At 38.5% G+C, this 27719-nt stretch overlaps 1 protein-coding gene across 4 annotated transcripts in view; it reads left to right on the plus strand.

Annotated features, from left to right (window-relative positions):
- The window catches only part of strn3 (striatin, calmodulin binding protein 3), a 29729-nt gene extending 2443 nt beyond the window's left edge, over nt 1-27286 (plus strand). Inside the window, exons 2-18 of one of the 4 annotated variants that reach the window (XM_088647651.1) lie at nt 10856-10959; nt 11692-11765; nt 12331-12412; nt 12632-12808; nt 13280-13424; nt 14026-14167; nt 16788-16898; nt 19874-20014; nt 21392-21525; nt 22200-22375; nt 22816-22863; nt 23088-23209; nt 23335-23502; nt 23647-23787; nt 24632-24739; nt 25419-25505; nt 25608-27286. In XM_088647651.1, the coding sequence (XP_088503777.1) occupies nt 10856-10959; nt 11692-11765; nt 12331-12412; nt 12632-12808; nt 13280-13424; nt 14026-14167; nt 16788-16898; nt 19874-20014; nt 21392-21525; nt 22200-22375; nt 22816-22863; nt 23088-23209; nt 23335-23502; nt 23647-23787; nt 24632-24739; nt 25419-25505; nt 25608-25777 (2130 nt within the window). In that variant the 3' untranslated portion in view covers nt 25778-27286. The remainder of the gene's footprint in view (nt 1-10855; nt 10960-11691; nt 11766-12330; nt 12413-12631; nt 12809-13279; nt 13425-14025; nt 14168-16787; nt 16899-19873; nt 20015-21391; nt 21526-22199; nt 22376-22815; nt 22864-23087; nt 23210-23334; nt 23503-23646; nt 23788-24631; nt 24740-25418; nt 25506-25607) is intronic. The other 3 variants (XM_088647653.1, XM_088647652.1, XM_088647654.1) reach the window with 3 other exon arrangements.
- The last annotated feature ends 433 nt before the right edge of the window (nt 27287-27719 follow it).

The following is a 27719-nucleotide window of genomic DNA, read 5'->3' on the forward strand; positions in this document are numbered from 1 at the left end:
CAAAATAAAGCTGGTACACTAAAATGCAGTTACTGTTTTATACTAGATGTAATGCACTACATTGGGAATAGTCTTCCTTTTTAAGAAGGCTGCCCAACATTTTCTCATACAGTGTTGTTATGCAAGTGTCTGGTCTGTGAAATTGATCACACTTCAATCACATTTTGTTGTGCTGGATGTTGATGCATATATCCTCGTATGTGTTGTAGATGGCTAGCTGCAGACGCTATCTTCTCAGTGCCAGTTGTTTGCTAAACAGTTTCCCTGTTATTTATAAAACACTTGGTCCCTCAATATTTATACAAACAATATCTGTGCTCTCTCTCTGTCTTCAGTGGCTGTAGGAGTCCATCTGTGTAGAGGCTTCTGGTAGAAGGAAGGTCATGTGGGCAGCATGAGGGAGTCTTGCTGTTTAAATCTTCTTAATCTGTTTACTAGTGAAAAGAAAAGCAGAACTGACCTGTGATTATGGCAAGACAGTGGCCGACCGGTGATGAGAAAATGCCTGGGAGCAACAACAAGTCCATTACTGCAACATGTACCTTAAAAAAAAGCTTGCTTCTTAGGGAAAAGGGGCAGATTGGACATTCTACTGCAGGAAGTGCTGAGCATCAACTTTCTGGTTCACCTGAAAACAATAAATGGAGCTTAGTTTTGTGCCAAACACATAATGAAATCATGTCTGTTGGTTTTATTTTTATTTTTTACTTTTCCTTCGCCATTTTGCTTAATCTTGTCCCTTTGCTGAACCAGAGAACAGAAATGTAACTGCACACGCGGAGGCTATTGAGGACACCACAATTAAAGTGTGAGTTGTTCACACACTCTTCACATTGGTTTTTGATCACTGATGATTTTGAGTATTACCTGTTCAGGAAATTGCTGTGCTTTTTGGTCAGCAGCCCAAAGAGTGTGAGCATCTCAGAATTTACATCCATGGGTGACTTAAATGAATTAACATCTCATAACATTTACGTATTTGCTTGTTCTTTAGGTGCTTCATAGAGAATCTGTATATCTCTTGTTTATACTTGGGACTCTCTGGTCCACAGTTATTTCAGACCTGGTTTTGTTCTTCAGGTGAACCCTTCGGTGCGTTGTGACAACACTCTACTTGAACAGTCCCATGAACCGAGTAGCCTAAATCGGAACTAATCAAGATGGCAGAGTTTAGTGCTGAAAGACTTTGTTGTACTAAACATTTCTGAGTGACTGTATTCACACGTTCTAGAACTCTGAATTGTAAAAGAGTACCTGCAAAACATCAATAGCAGTTCATTGGCAAGCTCTTGAGTGTGATCCAATAAAACGCGTTTCTTAATCCTCCGAGGAAAATATTGGTAAATGTGATGGTGACTCCAGGAACTGTGCTAACAATTTGTGGGTCAGAGGAACAAGTAAGCTGTCAAGGCTCTGAAAAACTACAACATTAAAATTGAGGTTTTTCTCCTTTTCAAATTCGGATCAAACTACATCTGCAGAAAGTAGAGAAATTTGGAAGAACACCTCTTGGGGGAAGAAAAACCCAAACAGCTTGTCTCCGAGACCTAATCCGCTAGGGCATGTTTCAGGGAAGGTGAGGCAAAGTAAGAGGAATGGATTTTAGTATGACTAATATATTCATGCACAAACGTGTTGGTACAGCAACACATACCTTCTCTATGAGAGCCTTTTCTTATGCATTTCCTTTTGATTGAAACAGAAGATTGCAGTCAATTACCCTTTTCACGTCTGTAGTGTACGCTTTGTTTGAGACCTTTTTTTTTGTCCAAAAGCGCTCGATGTGATTCATGCAGGCAGTCTGGCAAATCCAGGACATTGCCATTTTTGTCTGTGTAGCTCATAATTTGAAGGTCAGCTTTTGATTTGTGGGGGGAAAAAAGTTTAACTTTCCCCTGGCAATAGAATAATACAACAGTCATGGAAAGTAGATTGAAAATGTGGAAGAATTGCACAAAGCTAAGGTAGCTTGTTTTGCCCGGATTTCAATTGGATTCCTTTTTCCGACAAGGGATTTGATTGTGTAGCCTTGGGTTAGTGATCACAAACTGCAACTGTGTTCTGTTGATTTTTTTGAGAACATGGTTTTCCTGTATCGAGAAGTAGGTTCCTCGTGGCAGAAGGCACTATCACTAGATGGTACCAAAGCCTCTTTAGTTCTCCTGAATGGATGGGTCAGTTACATGACTATCACAATGGCTGGTAACACATATGAAATAGACAGCCTGCCGGACTGGATAAAGTAATCAAACCCTTGGCCTACATTGAAGAAGTTTGCACTTCTGAAAAGCTAAATGAATCATAAATGTTACATTTTATGTACTCTCAAAAATTGAAGGGAGTTGACAGCTTTCTTGTCCATTTTACCCCGAGAGAACCAAATCGGTTTCCAGGTGATACTTTTGACCCAGTATGTGAGTTAATCAACAGCACCCGAGTCAAATTGGGAAATGGAAAAAATGACTTTGTGCAAGATTATTGAACTTCGGAAAGCATCAGATTTTGTGGTTTATTTTTTTTCAAAATAATCTGAACTCACTTTCTTCATTGTTCCCAGCAGTTTGTTTTAAAAGTCAGAATTAAGTGACATCAAGACCTGAACAGTTCCACTGTCTGGCTTTTCATACTGAGCTGGGATTTCCATCAAGTTCTCGATTGTGCTTCTTGGTGTGAACCCATGCCCTCTCAAGTCCACAAACACCATGTGCTGAGGTCAATTTGAGATTTAAGGTGATAAAAAAGGAATTTGTGGTGATAGGGGAACATGGTTAATACTAACTTTAAATTAATTAACAAGAGTTGTTTGCTTAAACGCCAGTAAGAGACATGATATAAGAAAACATGATATAAGAAAATGTGACTGAGGTTCAATTTAAAACTTTGTATCAGTGTTGTGGATCAAGGACTAGTCTGGTAACTGAATAATAAGCTTCAACTTTTATATTAATGCTTGTCAGTGACGGGTGAGATAACCGAATAGTTCATTTAGCTGCTTCTTTAGGTTAGATGTTATTTTTCTGTTATACACATCATACTGCTTCTGTTGATCCTCTTACATGGATCTTAAAAGGATGTGGTCTTTTAAGATGAGAAGGTAACTAGGTTTATGAAACTGTTTTTATGCCCCCCACTTCCTCATAGATGTTTAGCTAGGTAAGATTAGCCAGGTTAAAGGTTACACTGTTACTTCCAGATTTTTTGCAGCAAATAATTATCTTTGAAACTGTGTTTTTATTATAATTGTCTTTCCATCTGGGCATATTTTATACTTGTTCAGTTAGAGTTCTAGTCATCAAATGCAAAGTAAATAGCACACACTTTTAGAGTACAAATGATGCAAGTCTGTTTCTGTTTATCTGGCTCATTCTATCAGAGAATATTACTTTTGAAGTACAATATGCAAAGGAAGAGGAAGGAATGCATGTTAGGTTTAATAAACCATTTTGTGAAATCCTTTAGAATCCAAATAAACCGTCCGTCCACACAACTAAGGATATTTGTTTCTTGAGAATAAGGATTGTTAGTTTGCTACTCGCTACACTTAAAACACATCAGTGAGCTGTGCTTTTGTTGTATATGATTTAATAGAATCTACACGATGTTAGCTGAAGATCTTATTGTTATTATTCTTATTATAAGTGTTTATTGAGCCCTGGACAGTGTTCCTTATGGCTGTGCAAATGCCTTACATGCTATCTTCAGAATGAATGAGAGAATTGCTGACTCTTGCAAGTGAGTCTGTGCTCAGAAACTAAGCTGGGAGCAAGTCTAGTGTCAAACAAGGCCTTGCAGAATTCTTGAAAGTCAATGCCTCAGAAATCAGAAAATGTTTGATTATTATACTTAGATCCTTTTTTGTGGTACAACAGCATTCAAAAGCTCAGCTTAAGGCTGCTTTTGCTGTCCCTGACTGGTGGTAGTTTTCGCACACATACCAAACGGATCCCCATGTTGTTTTAGTTTAAGCACAGGCTTGTGCCATGAGCAGAGTAGCTGCAGGGAATGTTTAACTGTCCCTGAAGGCAGAATCCCAAATGCTGTTTCCTAGTAGGGACCTGGGAGAAGCAGGGGGTTTATCTTGGGGGTTCTTTTGCCTTAACAGCAGCAGGGGGGTTGTTTCAGGGGTATTTAGTCAAATGCATCACTCAGATTCTTTGATGTTGCATATACACTTCTGTTTTCTACCAGCATCTGTAAATAAAAAGAGAGGCCTAGATTCTTCAGTGTTTTTAGTATTTTATGTAGGGATTGTTTTCATACTGTACAATTTATTTGTAAAAAACAAATGCAATAAAGGAGTCATTCTGTTTCAGAATAATGAGCAAATGACCCTTGCTGATGATGGCAGGCTTCAATGCATCAGAGAACATTAAAGTATTGCTGCATCCGCGAAGAGAACAGTCATAAAGCAGACTCTCTTGTAGCTTTGGAACTTAATGATACCTTGCTACCATCCCATAAACTAAACACTAAAATTTTAATGAAGATTTTGAGCAGTTCAAAACCTGGAGTGTTTTTTTTCCTGAAGTTGTTTAAATGTAAACTTTGCCAATCTCTCAAACCAGCAGCCTGTTTTCGGAATTATTTCTGCATGAGGTTGGTAAACAGCTGTTTTATGTTGTGAAACTGGGGGTTTGTAAACAGCTGTTTTATGTTATGAAGCTATCTTTAAAAAAAACAGCCCTGACATAAGATCCAGCAAAACAGCCTTAAAGCCAACATGTGTGACTGCAGCACAGCCTGGAAAGTTGTACTGTAGGTAGAGGCTAACTTACTCTGTGTAAACATGCTAAGGATTGTTGACTCTTTTTTTTTAGTCTGATTCTTCTGTCTCACTTTATAAGATGCCAGTATTTCATTAACACTTCAGGTAGCTAAAATATGTTGTTTTAGAAGTTTCTCCTTTTATTGCTTAATATCAAAATACAACTAGTAGTACAATGTATAATTACAGCAAGCCATGTTGCTGTTTTGATATCGGTCGTTTTATTTTAGCCTTTTCTTCTTAATTATTAATGGAAGCATAAGCAGCTATTTTTGGACATCTGTTTTATTGTTCACCTTTCTGTGTTCTAAAATACCAGGATAGGCTTGTGATCTCCTGCAGGATTTTGTTTATTTTAAATTTTGTATTAACAAATATACCTTGGAATGAAAAATTCTCAGTACTGACTGAGAACCTGTGAAAAATCTGTAATTCATCTACTACATGCAGATTTAGTTAAATCGTATTGGCTCAAATGAGAACCTTAATTGTTCTTCATAAGTTTGTGTCCTATCAGTTGGGTTTGACATTTGCCATTAACTGATTTATTTGATAGATGCTTTTATTTTATTCAATATAAATGACTTGCATTTGTACCAGTTTACACTGCTGGGTACTTTAAGGGCACAGTTTGGCTGATCTTCATTGCTCAAAGGTACAACACCAGCGTCTCGCCTGTGATTCGAACCAACAGTTTTGCAGTTATGAGTCCAGAAACCTGACCAGTGCTGTACACTGCTGCTTGCTGATACAGAACACTTGAGAATTGAAGATCAATAGTCTTTATCTCTGAAATACAGGATCCCTTGGTTTCCCAAACGGGCAACTTGTAGTAGTCGCGTCCTCCCTAGTGTGGCTGTTTGCAAGGGCCAGCTGGTGCATGGCTAGTTTATACTTGGGAGGAAACAGTGTGTATCCGAAGTCTTTCCTGCCACTCAGGTGGTCAGTGTGTTGGCTGTGTAGGGTACCCCAGCTGCATGTGTTGTAGTTTAAAAAAGTTTAGTTTAAAAAAAATCAACTAAAACATTCAATTAGAGGCTAAACCAGGCTTTGTGTTGATCGGCTTGGCATTGCATTTACAAAGACCATAGAAATCTGAGGTTCATTTCCTGGTTTTAGAATTAAAAATCAGCTTTGCATGTGTCTCCTTTGAAAATGCTTTGACCCTAACCAAATATAAGCATTTCCCATACTGGATATTCGTATTTTGCATACTGCGGTATTATTAAAGAAAAATGTGGGTAATTCAAGGTTCCTCCCTTTTGTAAGTGTTTAACAAGAATATAAAGTTTTAATTACACTTGTGTTTTTAATCACTTATTGTAGGAGGTGATTTGTAGTAACTGAGGTTAGTTACTTCACGTTGTCGCGTGTCTTTCCTTTTTTCAGTGAAATCAGATGCACGTTGCACTGTTGTGGGTGGAACAATCTTCAGTGCTGTGTAGCTGAGCTGTGGTTTCCTGGATAATGCCGAAACCAATTAAGATGCTAAATTGGGCTTTATTTCCATGCTTTGGAATTTTCATGGCTTTTCACAAGAATGCTTTAATTTGCTTTGAGTTTTCTAAAAAGCTCGACATAAACAAAAACTGTCAGTGATTAAAATAATACACGTAGGAATGTTATTTTTAAAAGTATAGCTATCAGATTAAAGGTGAAGGCTAACTGGTAACATTTCATTGCTTAGGGAGACTTTAGCTTTTGTGGTTGTTTTTTACTTTGGTATTTACTGTACTGGATTCAGCTAGAAGGCTGCTAAATACAGACCTTTTAAATACTGCTAGTGTTTGTACCCTCTAGGGTCCAGGCAATGCAACATTCTTGTTCAAAGGCAGCAGACTTCTGCAGTAGTCCCACATGGCCATGTCCAGTTTTTGGGATTTATATGCAAAGGAGGGATTTTTTCTTTTTGAGTTGCAGTGGTAATACAGGCTTGTGAGATATAGCAGGCTGCTATCCTGTACAAGACCTGCTGGGCTGCGATTCTCCAGGATTAAGACTAGCTACCCCTGGTGTAAACATTGGGTGTTCCTTTAATATTGTCACAATGTACCTTCTCATAAATCAGTGCAAGTGGTATATATATACAAGGTTATATATATAGTGTGATGTGTGTGTATACATATAAGGTAGAAACTTTGGGGCCTTTTGTCCATCTAGCCATTCTGGTGGCTAGTAGCAAATAGATCCAGGTAATACATAATTGTTTTAGCTCCCTTTTTTCCAGTTTTTAAATATACAAACCACTACGATATCTTTTAAATGTAATAGTAGTTCTTCCCTGAAAGTTGTAGTTTGCAAGGCATTCCATTGCTCGTCAAGTTTGTCAGGGGGCATAACCCGAGAAAAGCAAACAATTGCTGTTTGCAGTTGGGATTCTTTGTAGTTCAATGTGGTATAAATAGGTCATTTATGAGGAAAAAAGATTAAAGCTAGTCATTTTTCTCTTAAGTCCTTCGGTAAAAGTAGGATGTGGTGTGGGCCCCTCCTTGCAACAATCCTTTAGTTGAAGAAGAGTCCTGTTTTGGGCCAGCTGCTTGTTTTTGTCTTTTGGAGCTGACAGCTTTCCACTGGAGTCAGGTGGTAAGCTCTCAGAGGTGCTTAATTATAGCCCCAACAGGGTTGCTAAGATGCAAACAGGGATGCCCCATAGGTAAGGCAAGACAGAGTTACTGTTGTGCTGCCAGAAAAAGCAGATGTGGTGGGGCCAGGTGGAAAATAGAGGTCCAGGGAAGGAAATATAGAATAATTCTTTTCTTCCGATCTTTTGAATACATGTGTTCATGATTATCGCTATTGTCCACTGCTCCCATGATGCACAGCAGCGCACATTCACCATTGTAGAGCCGGCGCTTGTGAAAGTGAACTCGGGAAACCAGGAAAAAAAATTAAGGTTATTGCATTAAAGCTTATGAATAGGTTAATTTTTCAGAATGACTTGTCCACAGATGCGTACAGATGCTTTATTTTAAATTAGTTTACATATTTATGCGCTGAAAGATTAAATGCACTGAAAATGAGTTTCAGAATTAGTTCTTGGCTTGAACAAAAGTATGAACGCTTGACATATCCTTCACATAGCCTTCTTCTCATTCCACTCTGCTCCATCAGAAACGGCACCGGACGCCGGCCTTTTAAAATGAGCTGTGACTGACAATTGTTCAGCTGTTCCTTAACAGTATTTCTTCCATCTCTTACATGATCATTTCACCCCTTCCCAACAGCTGGAATGGCAAAATCTAAAGGGTTGGTGACTTCATACAATTAATGTTGATTAAAAAGGGTAATTGCAAGACTTATTTGTATATAAAAAGCCGCCAGCACCCTTTGACTAACGGAGCAAAGGAAACGACATTGAATGATTTTTGGGCACAGCATTTTTATTCATCTTCGAGTAGCAGTTGAGTTATGAGTATGGTTGCGTTATTGTTGCTCTTTTTAGGAAGTGCATGTCAGAAAAAAACACTACCTCTCATTGACTTTTCTGGATTCATCTGTTGGAATTTCCACTGTTTATTTCCTCATTGACAAGCAAGTGAACAATAGGCGTTCGTTGGCGAACTGTGGAATCCAGTGTTTGCTCTGAGAACAGGAGTGTAGCTAGTTCTTGCACTTCAGGATATACTCCCCTCTTAGAGCATACTGTTTGTTCTTGGGCTGAGTTCAATAAGCTGAGATGGACATTGCTGTTCAGACAGAGCGCTTTATGATGGTATGAAAAACAACCTAAGTGGGCTTATAAAGTATTGCTCAGAAATGAAGACAAGGAACAGATGACATTTGTTGCAGTCAGGGTGAAAAGTACAGGCTGATTTGTTTTTAACAGAATCAATAAGAAAGATGGGAAAACCTGTCAGATATTCACCTGATAAGTCCCCCAGTAGCTTCTTGACACACACATGCTGCTTGACTTAGACAGCTGACTTTGATGTCATTAATACTAAAAAGCTAGAGATGTCAGAATCTCCGTTTAATGTGATTTTGCACTTTTACTGAAATGCTGTCATAACAAGAGGGAGCCTGAAGTGTAATTTAAATAACCACATTTTTTATGACTTCATAGTTTGTAACATGCAGTTAATACCATCTGTGGAAAGGGTTAACAAAGCAGTGACTGGCTTCCATGACTGGCCTGCTCTCCAAGGTCACCATGATGCAGCAGGTATTAAAAAGTCATTCTGAGTGCATTGGGTAAAATCAAAAGTTTGTTTATTCAGTAAACAAAATGGTTGTCACAGTGGAGCTAGCACTAGTTGCTGGTATAAAAATAGCATCTTAGCTATTCCTGTGTCGTTTTTCAGTAATATGGATCAGGTTACAATACGCTGCCCCTGGTACTGATATGATTTGGCTCTTTGTCATATAACAGGATTAAAGACAATTATTTCTGCACTCCTTACTGCACATGCAGTGCTCTACTTGTGTAGCATATTTGTTTTCATTACGTTATTCTTCTAGGCATGATTTATTCATGGTGTGGGACAAAGGGTTGTTTTGGCCCTGAGAACGTAGCTAAACCTTTTGCTGTATCAATATAACCTTTCATAGTTTATTAAAGTCAGATAATGGATGATATAAATGCAACTGATATTTTTTTCCCTCTAATTTTCATGTCTTGTGAAGAAAGGTAATTAAGGAATGGAATAGCAGTGTTGGGTGCAGATTAGTCTTTCTAGACTGGAGACTTCATTTAAATGTCCAGAACCTTTTGTGTGACTTGGAGTTTATGGTTATGTGTGAAAGAGGAAAGGCTCAAGGGTTATAGTTGACTACATTAAATAGTATGGTCAGTTGTATGCTTTCTTTACTCTTTAACCTGGACTTTTACTGGCTTGTCGTTTTGCAGAGAAAAAGGTTAACATATGTGACAGAATTTAACAGAACTGAAAATTTAATTCTTGTGTACATTTTGTTGCCGTTTTTGTTTGGCCAGGTGGCCCGTTGGCCTGTACACAACTGTGGGAAACCACGCCTACCACCTGTAATTTGAGAGTTTTATAGTACTCTTTATCAACATTTTTCTGAGAATCTGTATTCATCCTATTTAATTATATGTGTCCCATACTGTTGCTGTACAGAACATGTTGGATAAGCAACACCTACCTTTTCTAAATCCATGTTGACTATCCCCTAAAATAGCTTTTTCATATAGGTGTTTCACTGGTTTACTTCTAATTATTGTTTCCATAACCCAGCATGTTGAGGAAGTCAGTTTAATTGGTCTATAATTACTTGTTTTGACATCCTTTTTGTGAATAGGCAGTACATTAGCACTTCTCCAGTCCACAGGTACCGTCTCTGGCTTGACTGATGCTTGGCAGAGTTGCGTTAATGAATAACTTCTCATATTTTTAAGTACGATAGTTAGGATACCATCGGGCTATGGAGATTTGTAAGTCGAGAGTGCTTCTAATAACCCAGACACATCTGCCTATTCTATGGTACTACTGTTTAATCGAGAATTTTCTTCCACTGTGTGAGGCACGTTGTTGATTTCTTCCTTAGCGAACACCTGAGTAAAATATTCATTTAGTATATCGGCCATTTCCTTTTCATTGTCTTGGAAGTTTCCTGTTATTGTCCCAGATCCGTTGTGATTCATCCTTTATGGTTCTTTTGTTGTAATTCTAACAAACTTTCATTATTTATTTTAGCCTTCATTAGAATATTGCTTTCTGCCTCTCTCACTCTTTCTGTTATCCCTTTTTTCCTGTACTTTTCTTCTTTAACTGGATTCTTTGATCACAAAAAAAAAATTGAAGTGCTTTGTATTTTAGTGTACTCGTCCTTAATGATTTGGTGAACCATGTGGGCTGCTGTTTTTAGCTTTTGACTTTGTCGCTGATAGAGATAGTTCCCTAGCAGGATCCCTTCTCCACCAGCTCTGTATCTCTCCTATCACATTTGACTTTTCGTGCACTTTCTCATTCCTTCTCATTCACATCTTTTCTGAGGATCCTTCAAATTTCTAGAACGAGCCCGTATGCAGATATTTAAAATATGATGATGTACACGTTGATTACTGATCTCTTTATTATATTTTGTAAATATCCTGTCGTTTACCACCTCTCACCGCCTTTTGTCTTTCAGGCCCGGATAGCATTCTTACAAGGAGAAAGAAAGGGTCAAGAGAACTTAAAAAATGATCTAGTAAGAAGAATAAAAATGTTAGAGTATGCATTAAAGCAAGAAAGGTACGTCTTGAATATCTTTTACTTGCTCACCTCATGCATCCTACAATTTTAATTTTCTTCTGCACATTCCCAGTCTCTTGGTTTGTACTGTGGGGTTATGTTTAGTTCTATGAAACTTGTTCAGTATTACGGACAGAACCTCGGACATGGTAGCCAAGGCATGTTATGTAGTTTAAGGACATTTACCACACCATGCTTACAAAGCAAAACGTGTTGTTGGGCAGAATGCCAGTTCATAGTAATTGAAATTCTAGAGGCCCTACTGGAGTACCGGAAATGGTTCAGATTTGCTTACCTGGAGAGTAATATTTGCATGAGGATATAAAGCAGTGGAACTCTCAATAGGAGGACTCGAAAGAGGAAGTTGGTAGTTTGAATACAGAAGGATGCAGAGAATTGTTTTCAAGGAATGCAAAGAAACAAAAGGGCTACATTTACTTGTTACACTCAGTTTAGTTTTCGTTGTATTTGTTTCGGTTATGAATCACTATAAAAAACTGTTTTGGGTTTGCTTGCTATTTTATGTGGAACTTGGAGGAAACATAGTAGGATAAGATAGAGATCATAGGTTTTTGAGCTGTTAAAAGATGACTATTGCATATATTTGTCTTGCTCTGCATATGGTTTTGGATTAATAATTTGAAATAATTCTGCTTATTTTTGCATAAAACCAAATGATTCTGTTAGCTGGTTTTGAAATGCTATTGTGCTGTCTTTGTTTTCCTCTTACAGGGCAAAGTATCACAAATTAAAATACGGAACAGAACTAAATCAGGGTGACTTAAAGATGCCAGCCTTTGAATCAGGTAATAGAGTTTATCGTCATTTTTTAATTGTCTTACAAAATTGTGAAGGGAGTTAGTAAATTGTCCTCATGGAGACTGTCCTAAAAACAAAGCTCTTCCATCAGCACATATGTAAATAAATATTCTGAATAATAAAGGGGGTAATGTAACATCTTGATTTTAATGGATGCACGTGCTTACGTGTTAGTCCCTTATAGAACTTTTTGTCCACCATTATATCATTGCATCCAATTAAAATGTATTCCTATACTAACTGTTCATAAACTTTATATGAAGATACTGGACCATAGATAAAACCTGAACCTTCCAGGTGAAAAGGGTTATTCAACCTCATTTGTTGAATGTTCCACCAGTCCTATCAGGATTAAGTGATATGCCAAAGCTTTTTTTCTTCTCCCCTGCTCTGTATGGGTTTGGATACATTTGATGAATTTACCAAGAGTCAAACTGGTCAAATAGTAGTTAATAGGAGGAGTTTTTATCCTTCAACATCCATTTTTTATTGGTTAATACCGAGCTGATTCTCCTTAAAGTCCTGATGGCTTTCTTTTCCCCACACTTTCAGAAGAAACCAAAGACTCAGAAGTTCCAGCAGTTCCTCAGAACAGCCAGTTAACGTGGAAACAAGGCAGACAGTTGCTTAGACAGTGAGTAAAAAGTATATACTGTGAATCGTTTTTCTTCCAAGACCTGTCAAAATAAGTTAACAGATTCATTACTTTGTGATGTCTTTTGCATGGGTTTATTCTCATATCGTATAATACAGTTTATATACTTTTTATCTTTATATAAATCCGATATTTATTAAGCTGTTTTGGCAATCAACTTTTAACCTTTAAGCTTTGTGTGTTTTTTCTGCATTTCAGATATCTTCAGGAAGTAGGTTACACAGACACGATATTAGATGTCCGATCTCAAAGGGTGCGATCTTTACTAGGTTTGTCAAGCTCTGAGCAAAATGGCTCAGTAGAATCAAAAAACCTGGAACAGATTCTCAATGGAGGAGAGTCTCCTACAAAACAAAAGGGACAGGATTTAAAAAGGTATGTGACTCAGTTCAGCAATCACATGACTCTTGGGTCAGACTTACCAATAAAGAAGTGTTTTGGTGGAATAGGAAAGGTAACTCCTCCCTCAACCAAAGTTTAGCAGGTAGCCTGCGGTGTTTTTTTAATTGCCTTAGACCGTCTGCAGGTTGATTACATAATACCTATAGTTGATATTACGTAGAAATTGGGTATCTTTGTCGAGTAGGACTTCTTAAAAAGAGATCCTGCAAACAGAAAATTTTGGAAAGGAACCCCTGGTTAGATGAAAGGTTCATTTTTTCTCTGTACTCTGAGATTTTAGTTTCTGATGAATCATAAATTGGCATGTTTACTTCAGATTACTAACTGCTGCTTCAGATAGTTTGAAATTTCTTAAACAACATATGTAGGAATACTGTTTTTGTTTTTTCAGCTGGTGAGTGAAAGTTGGTGCACAATCGCTATGTCACAGTATGTGTGTTACAGGAATCCAGGAGATGTTCTGGAAACATTTAACTTCTTAGAAAATGCAGATGACAGTGATGAAGAGGATGAAGATGAGGGAGATCTTGTAGATGATATCACGGATGGAAAGGAAAAGCACAGAATTAACAAGAGGCATAAAATCAAGGTATTCTTGTTACTCTTAACAGTCAGTAAAATTAATTTTCTCCAGTCATTGTGACTTACACTTTACCTTAGATCTGATTTCAGCAGACCACTGATTGAAAAGAAAAGGTTTTAAATTTATTTCACTTCAGTGTGTACTTTTATTGTTACATATGATAAAACAGAAGTCTTAAAATGTAAAATGTGGGTTAAAATATTCCTAAAATATTTTTCATAACCTTCAATTCTCCTTTCATGGATTTAGAAGTGTGCATTTGTAACCATTCTTCACAAAATTCTTCTTGAAGTTTCATTTAATACGTAGAAGGTGACCTGGTTTGCCTTGATTCAAAGTTTCTAGTTTCTCACCTAAATTGTTATGCAGTATTGGGTGATAATTGGGGGGGGTTATGTTTAAACAAAATAAGTGAGAAATCCCATTAAAATGTGCTTTTAGTGGGTGGTTGATGTAGGGAACAGTGCACTTTTACAAGGATTTTAAAGGGATAAAATATTTCAGAAGGAATATTGTTCGTCTTTTGTCCAGTTGCAGGCTGTAATTGTGAGCTGCAGTAATTTCTTGCTGTGACGTGCAGTACATGAGGCTATTCTGACGTTTGCAGATTGGCAATGAGGGACTGGCGGCGGACCTCCCCGATGACCAGGACACAGAGGAGGCCCTCAAGGAGTTTGATTTCCTAGTGACCGCAGAAGACGGGGAGGGCGCCGGGGAAGCCAGGAGCTCGGGCGATGGAACGGAGTGGGGTAAGGCTGCCCGCTGAACACCGTGCTTCCCATAGTCCCCTAAAGGAAGGAGGACAGGAGACGTCTTCGTTTTTCGTTTTGTCTCTCTTTTGCGAGATTGGTTTTCCTTTTGTGTTCCACCTTATCACGAAGGAAGGAATGCATTGAGTTTATAAACAGAACACAGTGTAGTAATTGCTTTGCTTTAAATCGCCTAAAAAAAGTGGTTATATGAGACATTTGTATTAAAACGGTTGTGTAAACTTGCATGTGGTTTACGCTTTACAGGATTTTTTATTGTTCAGTTGTAATCATTTTTCACGTTCAGATTTTGCAATAAATACTCAAATGATATGAAGTTTTTAATGCAGTTATAATCCAGACTTATTGGAAGTTTATCTTACGCTGTAATAACAAAGTGCAGTATAACACAGGTTGTCTGTTAAGTGTTCCTGCTGTTGTGATAATATTGTTGCTTTTTATTTTAACAAGATCAGGTCATGACTTACTAACTCGCAGCTTGAGTGCTTGAGAAATTGAGATTACAAAGTCAATTTTTCTTCTGTTTTCTTGCTTCTGAAGCTGGGTCAAAATAAGTTAAAATGTTCCAGTGCAGATGTGGAGACTTTAGGTGGTTTAACCATGGCAAGTCTTTTTGTTGTTTTTCCAGTCTGTAGTGTGGCGTAAGAGGCACATAACTAGAAATCTGTGCTTCTGAAGTTGATTTGAATTGTGTTCTGTGCATATCTGTGGTTTGCTAATTATGGTTGTACTTCTGTGTGTCGTGCAATACTGGCTACACGTTTGATGTCATGAGAGGGGCATAGTTAAAGCATTACATCTCTGGTTTGTAACAGGTGTTTGTTTGATTTGTAATTTTTTAAATGTTGCAATTAAAAAAATCTTAATGCATTAAACATTGCCAACAGGCCATGGCTTACTTGTCTAGAGATGTTCAGACATTGCCTTTGAAGTTGTGGGAGTCAGCGAGTGTACCCCGATCCTTGACTTCCATTCTAGTTCTTGTCTACTATTGTGAGATTTGCCTGGGTTTATTGGCTTTTGGCTTACACCCATATTGGGAAACCCAACTTTCTGATGAATCTCTGTCCAAGCCTCACCAGGGATCTGATCGAATTCTCAGTTGGTATGGTTTCAGAGTCAACATTTTAAACGTATTTGCACCTCTGTGTTCCTTCTTTTCCTGTCTTAACTGCCAAGGACCCCTGATTTATCTCTTCTTATTTAATGATTAAATTACTATTAATCATTATGAAAAATTAAAGTAGCTTTGAGCTTAGTTTTAAAGGGTTTTAATTATATTTATTAATTTTTAAATATGATGTTTTATTCAAGAGCTAGTCAGATGAACACATTTGAGTGTGAAACATTGAATATCTGTTGTGTAACTGTACTGTAGGTCAGGAAGATGGCTGTCTGAGTCTGGTGTTGAAGTGGCTGTCTAGCATGTGTCCTAACACCCTTCAGTACAACTGCCCCTCTCCTTTCCTTGTCATTCAGAATGCACTACATTATCGCAGAAGATTAATAAAGATACTTTAAATGTACATACATTTTTCTAAATCCAGTGATAAGTCTTGTTAAAAATCTCACGGCCTCTTGAACGATCTTTGCAGAATATTTAAGAAATTGTTGACTTCTGATCCACTTTTTGTTTTTAGTTTGTCAACAATTTCAGTAATCACTTTCAGTAATGACAATTGAGTAAAAGCAGTTATTGTTTTTCAGCCCCTGAATATGAAGGGCGAAATGCATGTTCTTAATCTAATTGTTTGCAAAGCTTGTTTACTTGCCGTATGTCTTTACACTTTGTTTCAAGCAACACTGGCTGACAGCGTGGTCCACGGTTTTGCACGCTTTGCCCCCAGCATTGTACTTGATGAGCTGGAGGATGCCTGTGCCATGTGGGGGAGGCAGGCTATGATCAGCAACAGCAGAGCTCTGTTGTCCTTACATTAGAAAACACTAATGTAGTCAATGGGTGCCCTGATGCAGTCATCTGTCTTTAGTATATAGTCTAGTAAAATAGTTTCTCAGCTCTTGGTGTTTTTTTTTACTACTATTATGTCCTGTGTTTGTGTTTGGAATTCAAAGTGACTCAAATTGAAACCTCTGTGGTAAAGCTTGATGTCTTTTTTTTTTTAATTCATGAAATACTCACTTTTAAAATCAGGGCACCATATTATTCCTTACCCCCAACCCCAGCTTACCAAACGTGGTAAAGACCTGCTGAGCGTGTAGGAGGTTGTTGGACGGTGCTCTGCTCACTACTCAGGAAGAACACGTCCTGCGCTGGTACACTGTAGTTTCAGTGTTCGGGAAACTGTCTTTGGACACTGCAGAGCAGAATGGGCGCGCTCTTGTCGGACGCTACATTCTGATGTCAAAAAATGCTGTTGGGAGTTGCAAAAACTCAAAAAGTAAAGGTTTCCCTCGTCAAAAGCAATGAAGCGGCGATGAACGTCACTGGGCTATTGCAGAGGATATGTAGATATTTGTTCCAGACCTTCACTGTTGTTAAATGCTTGTGTGTACGTTGTCTGTAAGGGTTGCAATAATCAAAAGACACTAACTGCTTGCCTTGGACTTGCTGACTTTCTTAATAATGTGCTGCATGTAGACCGAGACGACCTGTCCCCCACTGCGGAGGTCTGGGATGTAGACCAGGGGCTATTATGTAAACTGAAGGAGCAGTACAAGAAGGAGCGGAAAGGCAAGAAAAGTGTGAAGAGTAAGTGCAGCTGATCCTCCGCATCACCGCGCAGCTTTTCTCACCCGCTATGACATTGCTGCTTTGTGCTCACCCGCTCTTCATCTCTGCGAGGCTCCTGGCATTCTGCATTAGGGGTGCAACCAACATCCTACAGGACCGCGACAGGTGGAAAATCTGTTGCCCTGATAAACAACTTTTAGATTCATTAAATTCACCTTCAAGTGTCCTGACTCCTGAATTGACCATGCAGGCCATTTTGTCACTATGGGGGGGGGGGGGGAGGAATAAATGGAAGCATTTTATTTCCAAGCATAGTATTTCTAATCGTGACTTTATGGGCCTCCAGTTACAAATGTCATATTTAATTCTTTGTACATCTGTTAAACTACTCTCAAAATTAAATTGCATGAGAAATTGAATGCAGAGTGCTTCCACACTAAAGATGCATGCAAGTTTAAAAAGGGGGAGATTAATTTTTTGAAGTCCATTTTTGGTCATGTCTTTTTCATTGGAGAACAAGCATTTCGCCTTTATAGACATTGATATTTTTGTAGAATTTTAATCTATCTTTGGTACACGTTTTTAAACTTTATTCAGTGACAATAATTTTTTGTTATAGAGGTTGATGATTTTGAGAATTTATCTTGAATATTCTTTTTTAGCTTATATTCCGGATTTGAAATTGTAAAGGTTAGCTTTTGACCAAAGGGGCAGACAGAAGAAAAATGACAGATGTTCTTACTCCAGGCCAATTTGACACTCCAGCTGTTTGACCACAAATCAACCATGATATGTCACTTAGTTCAGTTGTGAATATCTTGTGCTTTGTCCGTTTTAGATTTTGCACTATGACACCCCACGGTACAAGAATAGTTTCACAAGCTTTGATAAACCGTGTTGGTTTAACTGCTTGACTAAGCTCGAGTTGATTTAGGAACATTTTTTAAGCAAGCAGCTTTTTAAGAAGCAGTTCTCGATAAATATTTTTTCTTGAACTGAAGATTCTTGTGTCAGAGTTTAAGTGGAAACTTGACAAAGGTCTGGTTGCCAGTATTTCTTAATTAGTCCGAGATGTCTGAAGTCCTCGCATGATTTATAAGTGCAGGGAGAACCGAGCATGCAACTTGTTTGTTGCACCCCTAGTATTTTCAGCAGTAATATTGCTAATACATGAATATATTCTTTTATTCAAGATCATTTTTTGTTTTCTGTTTTTCCGTCTTTGCTTTCGGCTAGTTGGTTTTATTTTTAAGGACTTAAAGGGGCGACGGCATGGCTAAACCTGCCAAAAAACAAACGGTAAGGAAAACCTCCATCGAAGTCCAAACTTACAACTTGAAAGCAGTAATCCCCAGTCAGCACCTCACAGGTCATATAGAAGACCTAAAAACAGAATGAGAAGCGGTCGAACTTCATGCAGTGGTTTAATTAATGGATGGTATTTAGCATACATGCGAGTTTCAAAGTGTATGCGACCTGGTTGTTCCGACTTTGTAATTTGTGTCACCTTAAGGCTCCTTTCATGTACCTATTAAAGGGGAACTGTAGTGACAATTTCTCAGACCGTTAGTAAGTCTCGGTAACAAAATGAATTAATTGACGGTATCGCAAAATTTGACAAATTCCCAATTAAGCATAGAAGCATGAACTTTGTGGAAGTGCTGGATAGTCGCCATGTTGTCAAACCCCATGGGCGAGAGTCAGCAAGAATTGTAACTTGAAGCAACCCTTCCTGCTCACTAGTAACGCCGAATGTAATGCAATGTTTGAGTGAATTAGTACAAGTTGTGCAGCAGACATTTCACTGCAGAAATGTTCCAATATGATCCGCGTACAGAGTTAACAGATAAAGTGTATTTACCGACAAAGCCAAGAGCAATATTTCTATTGGGTTAAAAAAATGTTTTCATAAGTCTGCTTGTTTACAATGTAATAAGGCCGTTTCACCTCACCGAAAGTTCGGTCGTCTCTTTCTGAATTACCTTGAACTTTTGTTTATTTTGTGATGTAAATTGGAGGTTTTACAAGTTACATGTGTACATTTTTATTTTCATTGTGGTTTGAAATGCACTCATTGGTGCTGATTCTTTCAAACCCTGAAATATAAAAATGTCATTGCAGTTCCCCTTTAAATAAGACTTCACATGTAGGACTTCAAGTACAAGTAACCAGTGTTCAAATAGTGATAAAATAAACCGGAAGTCAGAGAAAACAAAAAAAATATTACACAAAAAGGAGACATAAGCCATGCCTGCTGTCCCCTTAAGTGTCATGCAACAGTATGCAATTGGTAATCATCTATGCTTAATGAGCATTTTTCAGAAAAAAACATTATCATTATAATCTGCAATATGTATTTGTGAAGTATTGGTGATTATTTTAAGTGAAGTGGCCTAACCTGCCTAACAAGCTAGAATGTAAGCAGGGAGTCCTGACTTGTGGTCTGAGCCCTGCAGGGGAGAGTAGCTGCTTGGCTCACTTGTGAAGGGAAAACTCTGCTCGGGCAGCAGTGATGGGGAAGCCTCCAACCACCGCCTGCTCCTTAGAGTGACAGACTGCAGCTCTGAGTCTCCCACACACTTCCCTTCTCGCGCTCTGCAGATCTGCTGAGCTCTGTCAGAAAACTTGAAAAAGCAAAAGTGCCTCAGTCCTCCGAAACAATTTTGGAAATATCTTTAGATCTCCTGATTTTACACCAGTTTCTTGACTTGTGATGTGTGCACATTGGGGCTCTTCTGAAATGGAAATTGAGGGACGCTCTTAGAGAAAGTTGAAGTCGAGGGGCTCAGGGGGAGCAAAGTTCTTTCAAAGGCTGTACTAAAGGAAATGCTTCCAGGCTGCCATATGTACGTTGCCTGAGCTGTGGCAAGGATCTGGTGGCATTTGGGGGCCACCCATGCTATGCTGCGCTGTGGTAACTGGGGTCCCCCAGTAGGCTTTAATAGAACTTGGGGGATTCTGAATGAACCTCTGCTGTTGACCTTGATTTACAGGGGTCAACAGGACCAAACTGCAGGACATGATAGCAGATCTGAGAGATGATGAGGTACCCCACATCCCTTCTGGAATCATTAATCAGTCTAGATCAACTGCTTCTCAAGTGACTGATCATGAAGGTTCGAGAGCAGAGGAAGGTACTAAAGTGTTCAGTTCTTGAACATCAGTATTGTCTGTGTAGTCCATATCACCTTCTCTTACCCATGGGATAATCTTTAATTTTACTTGGTTTTAATGTCAGGGAGGAAAAAGAAATTGCAGCCTGCTAAGAAATGCTGCCTGGAGTTTTTTTTTTTATTATAATGTGTTTGTGGATTTTACTTGTGAGCCTGATCAGGTTCATTGCTACATTGTCGACCCAGTTCTCGGTTCTGTTATTGCATCCTTTCGCCTTTTCCCTGCAGTTTGTACCAACTGAAGGAGATTTTTCTTTAGCCGCAGTAATGCAGAAAAGATTTATAACTCCTGTCTGCAGTAATGGTGTTAATGGTGTTTTTCTTCAGCATGAAGTGATTCTCTAATTCCAGCTAACAACAAAATAGTGAGCACTGCTGCTTTGGATACTGACCGTGCTGTGGTGTCTGTCTCCCCCTCTGCAGTCTTGTGTTGCACTGTGTATTCTGGGATGTGCTGAGGCCATCTGTATGGAATCTGCACAGCTGCCACGCTGGTGTCAGCATTCACAGTTCACTTTCAGGCACTCCAGACTGAGCTGAATTCAAAACCCCTTGAGCACACAGCATTCGAGTTCTGCGTAGATTCAGTTAATACTTCAGTTTTGTTTTCATCAGTTAATTGCTCTTAGGCCGTCTGTAATGCAAGGCTGTGTTGAAATCTATACATGATTTTCTTATACTTTTCACTGACTGCTGCTTGGGATTTGCCCTTCATTACAGAATGCTTTTAAATTAGGGGGTTATTCTGTTGGGTGCGGGTGATTGTTTTTTATTTTAAAAGTGGTTTTATAGCTACTGTAGTGTAGTGTGTTAAATGAGTATAATATGCTGTCTTTTTCTATGTGTGTGTGGAGATTCTTTTACAGTAGAAGTTTTTCAGTATTTGTTAAACTTTTGTGAGATGTCAGTAGAGTGCAATATTGCATTGAATTGCCTTTTATTGTTATTGCAGTCCTTATGTAAAAAGAGATTAATTTCCCAAAATGTCCTTGTGTTTAGCAGTCCTGTACCATCTCTTTGCTTTATTTTCCACAACAACAATGTTGGAGCCACCACCATTTAAGGAATGCGTCAAAAACAATATATTGTATGGTTATAGTCTGAATTTGTGAAGTACTTTCCAAAAGTATAATTCAAGCATCATGTGACTTTTCATTACTCACTACCATGCTTAAATTAGAGTATAAACGTTTTATTGTGTTCAGTTCATACAGCTTTTTTTCTACTTCTTTTGAAAGAAATTCATAGACGTTTCAACCTGTGTTAACTTGAATGTCTTAACTCTTTCTTGAGCGTCAGCATGTTTACTACGTCTTGTTTCAATTTTCCTTTTTTTAGCCGAGCCTTTAACGTTTCCATCTGGAGGTGGCAAATCGTTCATTATGGGTTCTGATGACGTCCTGGAAAGTGTCCTGGGCCTGGGAGACTTGGCAGATCTGACCGTTTCGAACGACGCCGATTACAGCTATGATGTGAGTCCTCCTGTGCCACTCCAGTGCAGCTTACTGCATTGTTGTCTCCACAGTCACGCTTTGCACCTCAGAATGTGGCACAAACTAAATAACATCCTGAAACAAAGCAACTGCAGTGTTTTAATTAGGAAAGTGGGTTGAAACCTGGAAAGATTTTTTTTTTAAAAAGAGAGAAGGGTTCATTTAGCTCATTTCTCTTGTTTGGTTAACGGCAGCTTAATGATTTCTAGAAACATGTTTCTGGTCAGCTTCAACAGTATGGCTGGACTGGGTTCCTGATGCTTATAAAATTCTACATGAAGAAGCATCTCTTCTCTGTCTGTAATGCTCCTCAACTTCACATCCATTTGGGTCTGTGGTTCCTCGTCCTGCTGATTTGGGGTTTTTTGTTGTCCCGTGGCGTTGAGAGCAACTTGTTACCAACCTGGTGAGGCAGGCCTGCAAGTCTTCTGTTGAGGCGCTTTCCTTTAGAGACGAGGAGAGGATTAGGACACGAATTTAAATGGCACTTAGTGCTCAGCTGGGGAACTGTTATGTATCTGGGGGGGAGACGAACCATCCGTTCTCTCTGTTCATTATAGCAGTGGATTGATTTGCTGAAGAGGAATGTTGATTCGCACAGTCTTGTTTTTCCATCCCAGAACAGCTGTGTAACTGTGGTATTCTATCTTTAGATGCCAGCTAATAAGGACGCTTTTAGGAAGACGTGGAATCCCAAGTATACACTACGTAGCCACTTCGATGGAGTTAGAGCCTTAGCATTCCACCCTGTAGAGCCTGTGCTGGTAACAGCCTCGGAGGACCACACTCTCAAACTGTGGAACCTGCAGAAAACGGTCCCAGCCAAAAAGCAAGTATTCCTCTCGTTTCCACGGCCACGCCCTTTTCCAGCTATCTCCTTTTAGAAGAGGGGGAGCTGCTTTTCTCGGTGCCATCATGGTAGATCAACTGCGTTAACGGTACTTCTGTGTTTTTAAATGGCTGTTACAAATATGAATATTTCACCCCTTGTGTGGGTGTGGTTTAACTGTGGTCATAGTGGTTCTATTGGTTCATTATAGCAGTGGATTGTAGTTCAAGATAAGTACTGCAGCTCTTTGTAAGCGGCTATATATAAGGACGTTATCTAATTTTTATTAAATGCTCTGATATACAGAAGTATGTACATATTTATGAGTTTATTTAAAGCCACTTCACATGCTCATCAGACAGCTTAAAATGATTTTAACACACTTTGATTTGTTTCACAAGTGCGTTCTATTAATTGGTTTATTTTCTTTTTTTTTATAGGAGTGCCTCATTAGATGTGGAACCTATTTATACATTCAGAGCTCATGTGTATGTATATGATTTTATAATAGGTTGTTTAGGCAACCTGTTTATTTTTAATTGGTATTATTGAATTGCATATATGATCAAACTTTGTTTTATGTCTTTTTATCATGTTTTGTGCTATTCTTCTGCAGTGTCAATGTCCTTGTTTGGTGTATGCAGTGATTATTGGTTTCTATATTTCTAATTCTATAATTTTGTATTTTCAAGTTATTTTCTTTTCTTGACAGTGGGCCCGTGTTGTCATTAGCGGTTAGCTGCAGTGGAGAGCAGTGTTTTAGTGGTGGTGTCGATTCTACCATACAGTGGTGGAATATTCCCGGTTCTAATGTAGACCCATACGATACATATGGTAAGTATCTGGTTGTTCATTTACTGCTTTTTTTTTACTTTAGTTTGTGATCACTTTGGTAATAGTTCTGCCATTTACTTAATTGAAATTTTTTTCTCTTTCTTGATTTTCTCTCTTTTCTTCAGATCCCAGTGTACTAATGGGCACGTTGCTTGGGCACACTGATGCTGTATGGGGTTTAGCTTTTAGTGGTATAAAGAACAGGCTACTGTCTTGTTCAGCAGATGGCACTATTAGGCTATGGAATCCTCCTGAGAAGTCACCATGCATCAGCGCATACAATACCGACAAGGGTAAGTTTGACTTATTTCTCAAGAAACAATGAACTGTTCCATCATGCTTTTCACTGTTGCTTCAGGCAGTTCAGTTTTCTCTTTACGTAGTGGAAGGTGGTGTAGTAATGTAACTGTATTGGCACTGTATTTGTTTCCTCGTAGAACACGGCATTCCTACATCCGTTGATTTCAATGGATGTGACCCGGCCCACATGGTGGCTTCTTTCAACAACGGCAGCACAGTCATTTACGACCTGGAGACTTCACAGCCGGCAGTGGTGTTGCTGTCACAGGGAGAAGGAAGTACGTTTTTAGCGTGTGGTAAAGCCAATTTTGATACTTTTGGGATACTTCCTGGGATACTTCCTGGGATAAAAGGGGCTTAACTGTCCTTATTTTCCTATTCTTTAGATCTGTGTAATTAATTAGTTGATGACACCGTAACAAAGCCGTATAGTAGCAGTGGCTCGTGTAAATCTAGTAACATGCGGAGTATTAATAATCCCCTTGATACCGGCCCCAAAAGAAGGTTGGACAGTGTTTTGAGATTTGTGTTTCTTTCGCTAATCCTTGCAGAATACAATAACAGCCGCCAAGAGCAAGCTTGTTGAGTCAGAAGGTGGAATGATAGTCCATTCGTTGTACATCAGCCTGCCAAGAAGTGCACTTGGCATAATCACTCACAACTAGCAGACATGCTCTGTGCAACAAGATCTTGTCACTTGAGAGAGATCCCGAGTCGGAGCTCAAACCGTCATTAAATTCCTAAACTTCTTTTACGAAATACATTGTTCAATTGCACAGATTATTTTAAAGATTTAGAAAACCTACTGTTAATGAAAAACGGTTATTTGCAGACCCATTACTGATAGATCAAAATGTTCTCTTCCTCCGTGTACAATGCTGCCAATATTATTCTTATGAACCTGCCTTCACCACCCCATTTTGTTCTGAGGTTTTTGGATATCCAATAAGAAAAATTATTTATTTTATGTTGAAAATATTATTTTAAAAATATTTATTTCATATTTAGTACAAGGGGATTATTAATCTGATGCATCGTAGACATAAAACATTCAGTTTAAGAAGACGAAAATGTTATGCACCATCTTGTATTGATATATAAATCTTTTTTTGTGTCTAACAGCTCTTCCTGTAGCTAACCACATACACAGGGTGGTCAGTCATCCCACGCTGCCCGTCACCATCACAGCTCACGAAGACAGACACATCAAGTTCTTTGATAACAAAACGGGTAAGCTTTCGTCTTGAAGCCAAAAAACAAGATTGTAAGTTGCTAATTACAGATCTGACCACCTGGTCTGTGGATATTTGTGTGGATAGATTGAAGCTGTGCCCTGAAGAGCATCTTGGGATGCAAACAGTAATTGAAGACTCTAGAAAGTGCAATTAAAGAAGGTTGGGCAGGGTTTCAGATTGTGATCAAAAAGTGTTTTGAAGTGGGGAGGACTTTCTTCAAGAAGGCATTTCCAACTGCTGATCTTTTTGTGTTGCGTGTGTTTTTTGTCCTTTGCTTGCCCTTACAAGCCATTTCAGCTGTTACTTGAGGGGAAAGTGGCCCTCTAGTGTGCAGTATCTGCAGTTGCAGAGTGGTTTGGGAATAATTGTAAATGTTTTTGGATGAAACTACCGGTGAATAAAATAGCAGTTACTTTCTCTTTGAAGCTTCCTATTTTGTATTAAATGTCTTAGATGGGCCACTGCAGACAGGAGGTCAGTGAGTCTAGGTTAGGTAAAGAAGGATTTCACACCTTGCCGTAGTAACAACAATATAACCTTCTGTGGATGAAATTAGAACTGTCCATAGTTCACACTTTCACCTGTTTTGTCATGCTGTGCTCCCCCCCCTCCCCTTTTCTTTTCTATTAGTGTGACCTCTTGAGGTAGACATGCTTTTTGTTTCCTTCCTGAAGGTAAACTCATCCACGCAATGGTGGCTCACCTTGATGCCGTGACCAGTCTGGCTGTGGATCCTAACGGAATCTACCTGATGTCAGGAAGTGAGTGCCGCCTTCATTCCACCTGGCTTTACTTGTTAGAGGTGCTGCCCTCATCGGCAAATGCCTTTGTCTCGCTCACCTTTCGTCCTGTCTTTCCTTCAGGCCACGACTGCTCTATTCGCCTTTGGAACCTAGACAGCAAGACGTGCGTTCAGGAAATCACGGCCCACCGGAAAAAGTCTGACGAATCCATCTATGATGTAGCTTTCCATCCATCAAAGGCATATATAGCCAGTGCAGGTGCTGATGCCCTTGCCAAAGTATTTGTTTGATAGCATATACCAACTCTAAATAGCAGGTGAGCTTGGACACAGAAGAGGGATTGCTTCACTGCATTGAGTAATGATTACCATTTAGACACTACATCGGAGCTGCCTTTCCATCGGGGCCTCAGAAGATGGATGAGGCAGGGAGCAAGAGGTGACTTTCTCAGCAAACTCCTTGAATAAAATTCATTAAACTGTAATTACTGTAAGTTAAAAACAGGAAACCAGTATTTGTAGCCTTGACTGGGTTCGAACTGAGCTAATATCTGTTATGTAGGTGTATTTAAGTAAACGTGGAGTCTGATTTTACAACGGTCGATTATTTTGGACTCTGTGTACTGCCTTAGGGATAGGACTGTGGTGCTCTGCTTGGGGAAGTGAGCTCACAAAACAGCTATACTCATTCAGTTAGTGCCCTTCAGTTGGTTTTTGAGCTCACAGGTTGCCCTTTTAATCTTCATTTAGCATTAAAAAAAAAGGTTTAAAATAAATTGACTAAATATTTTAGCGTTAGTTTCATGAAACTTTTTTTTGCGTAAAAAAAAATCTAGTTTTTATAAGCTTTTTTATATATAAATAGCCTGTCATGACAGTGCTTAAATGTTTGTTTAAAAAAAAAGTTTTATTCACAACAGAAGGCCCTGCTCATGTTGGTCTCACTGACCCACTGCGATGTAACCACACTCTACCCCTCTACACTTCTGAGATGATCTCAACTAGTCCTAACTTACGGATGCTATTTCTGACATTGCTTTAAAGCCGTCTTACAACATTATTGAGGACTTTAGGAAAAAAATAGAGTTCAGTTCTTACTGTGAACTCTTAAAAATAAATTGAAGCATCCTATCACTATGTGATATTTTTTGTACATCTTACTGTATTTACAAGTTTATTTATCACGGGTTAGACATCTTAATGCTATTGGCCTGTTATTTATTTCACTTTCTGTTAGTCTTTTTTTTTTATTTTAGTTGAGTCAAGTGTGAAGGAGCCCAAATGTATCTGAGACGGGGCTCTAGCAGACAAACAGAAATTCAAAACAAAGGAAAGTTAATATAAACAGCTGTTTTAAAGTACATATTATTTTATGTCAGATAATGGAGACTGATCTTGGAACCGCAAGACAATGCTTGAGATCATGAAGAGATCTTTTTTTAAACTAGTTGGATAATTGACATAGCAAGCATTGGTCAGAACTTATGGCTCAAAATCTGCTGTGTTTGGTTATGTTTTCCCTGTTTTAATTTTTATTTCCAAACATGCTTCAGTTTATGGTGTAACAAAATATTTTTTTGTTTGTGTAATGCATGATTAATACAATAAAGTATTTTTTCTAGTCTTCCACAAAAAAAAAGATTTCTGATCAGTTTGCGAGTTTTGATGAGTTTTGTAAGGTTTTGTTTTACAAACTATGAATCAGCAAATTTTTAAGATTGTACCACATAGCAAAAGTACAGCTGTTGAAAAGTAATGTATATAAAATGTCTATAATAAATATTAAATGGTGTACCTGTACATCTTGTCTTGTATTATTTGCCTAATTCACCAGTATCTGTTCAGAAATAGAGATATGTTCCACATTAGTTCAGGACAGAAACTGGGGATTTTAAAAAATCAACTTCAAGCTTTTACAATGAGGAAATCAAAATTTCATAGCAAAATGTTTGGAATATATAGCCTTCAGATAATCAGAAATGGCCTAATATTGATAACCTTGCTGTTTTCTGTGGTTTTGTATTGTGTGTTTTTTTTTAAATTGGACGTTTGAAAGAGTTTCCTGTTTTACGCCCACTGAATTTGGAATTGCATAAATTAGTCCTTTTTTTAATAAGATTAACTTTATTCCTTATTTCTGCTTTCCAGCTAAATCTGAAAACTCACTGTTAGGAGACAGATTGTTTTATTGTCAGAGCAATAATGCTTTAGTTTTCTGCTTTCCTTGTAATGT

Source organism: Lepisosteus platostomus, chromosome 10, assembly GCF_059453375.1.
Source record: "Lepisosteus platostomus isolate fLepPlt1 chromosome 10, fLepPlt1.hap1, whole genome shotgun sequence".
Lineage (NCBI taxonomy): Eukaryota > Metazoa > Chordata > Actinopteri > Semionotiformes > Lepisosteidae > Lepisosteus > Lepisosteus platostomus.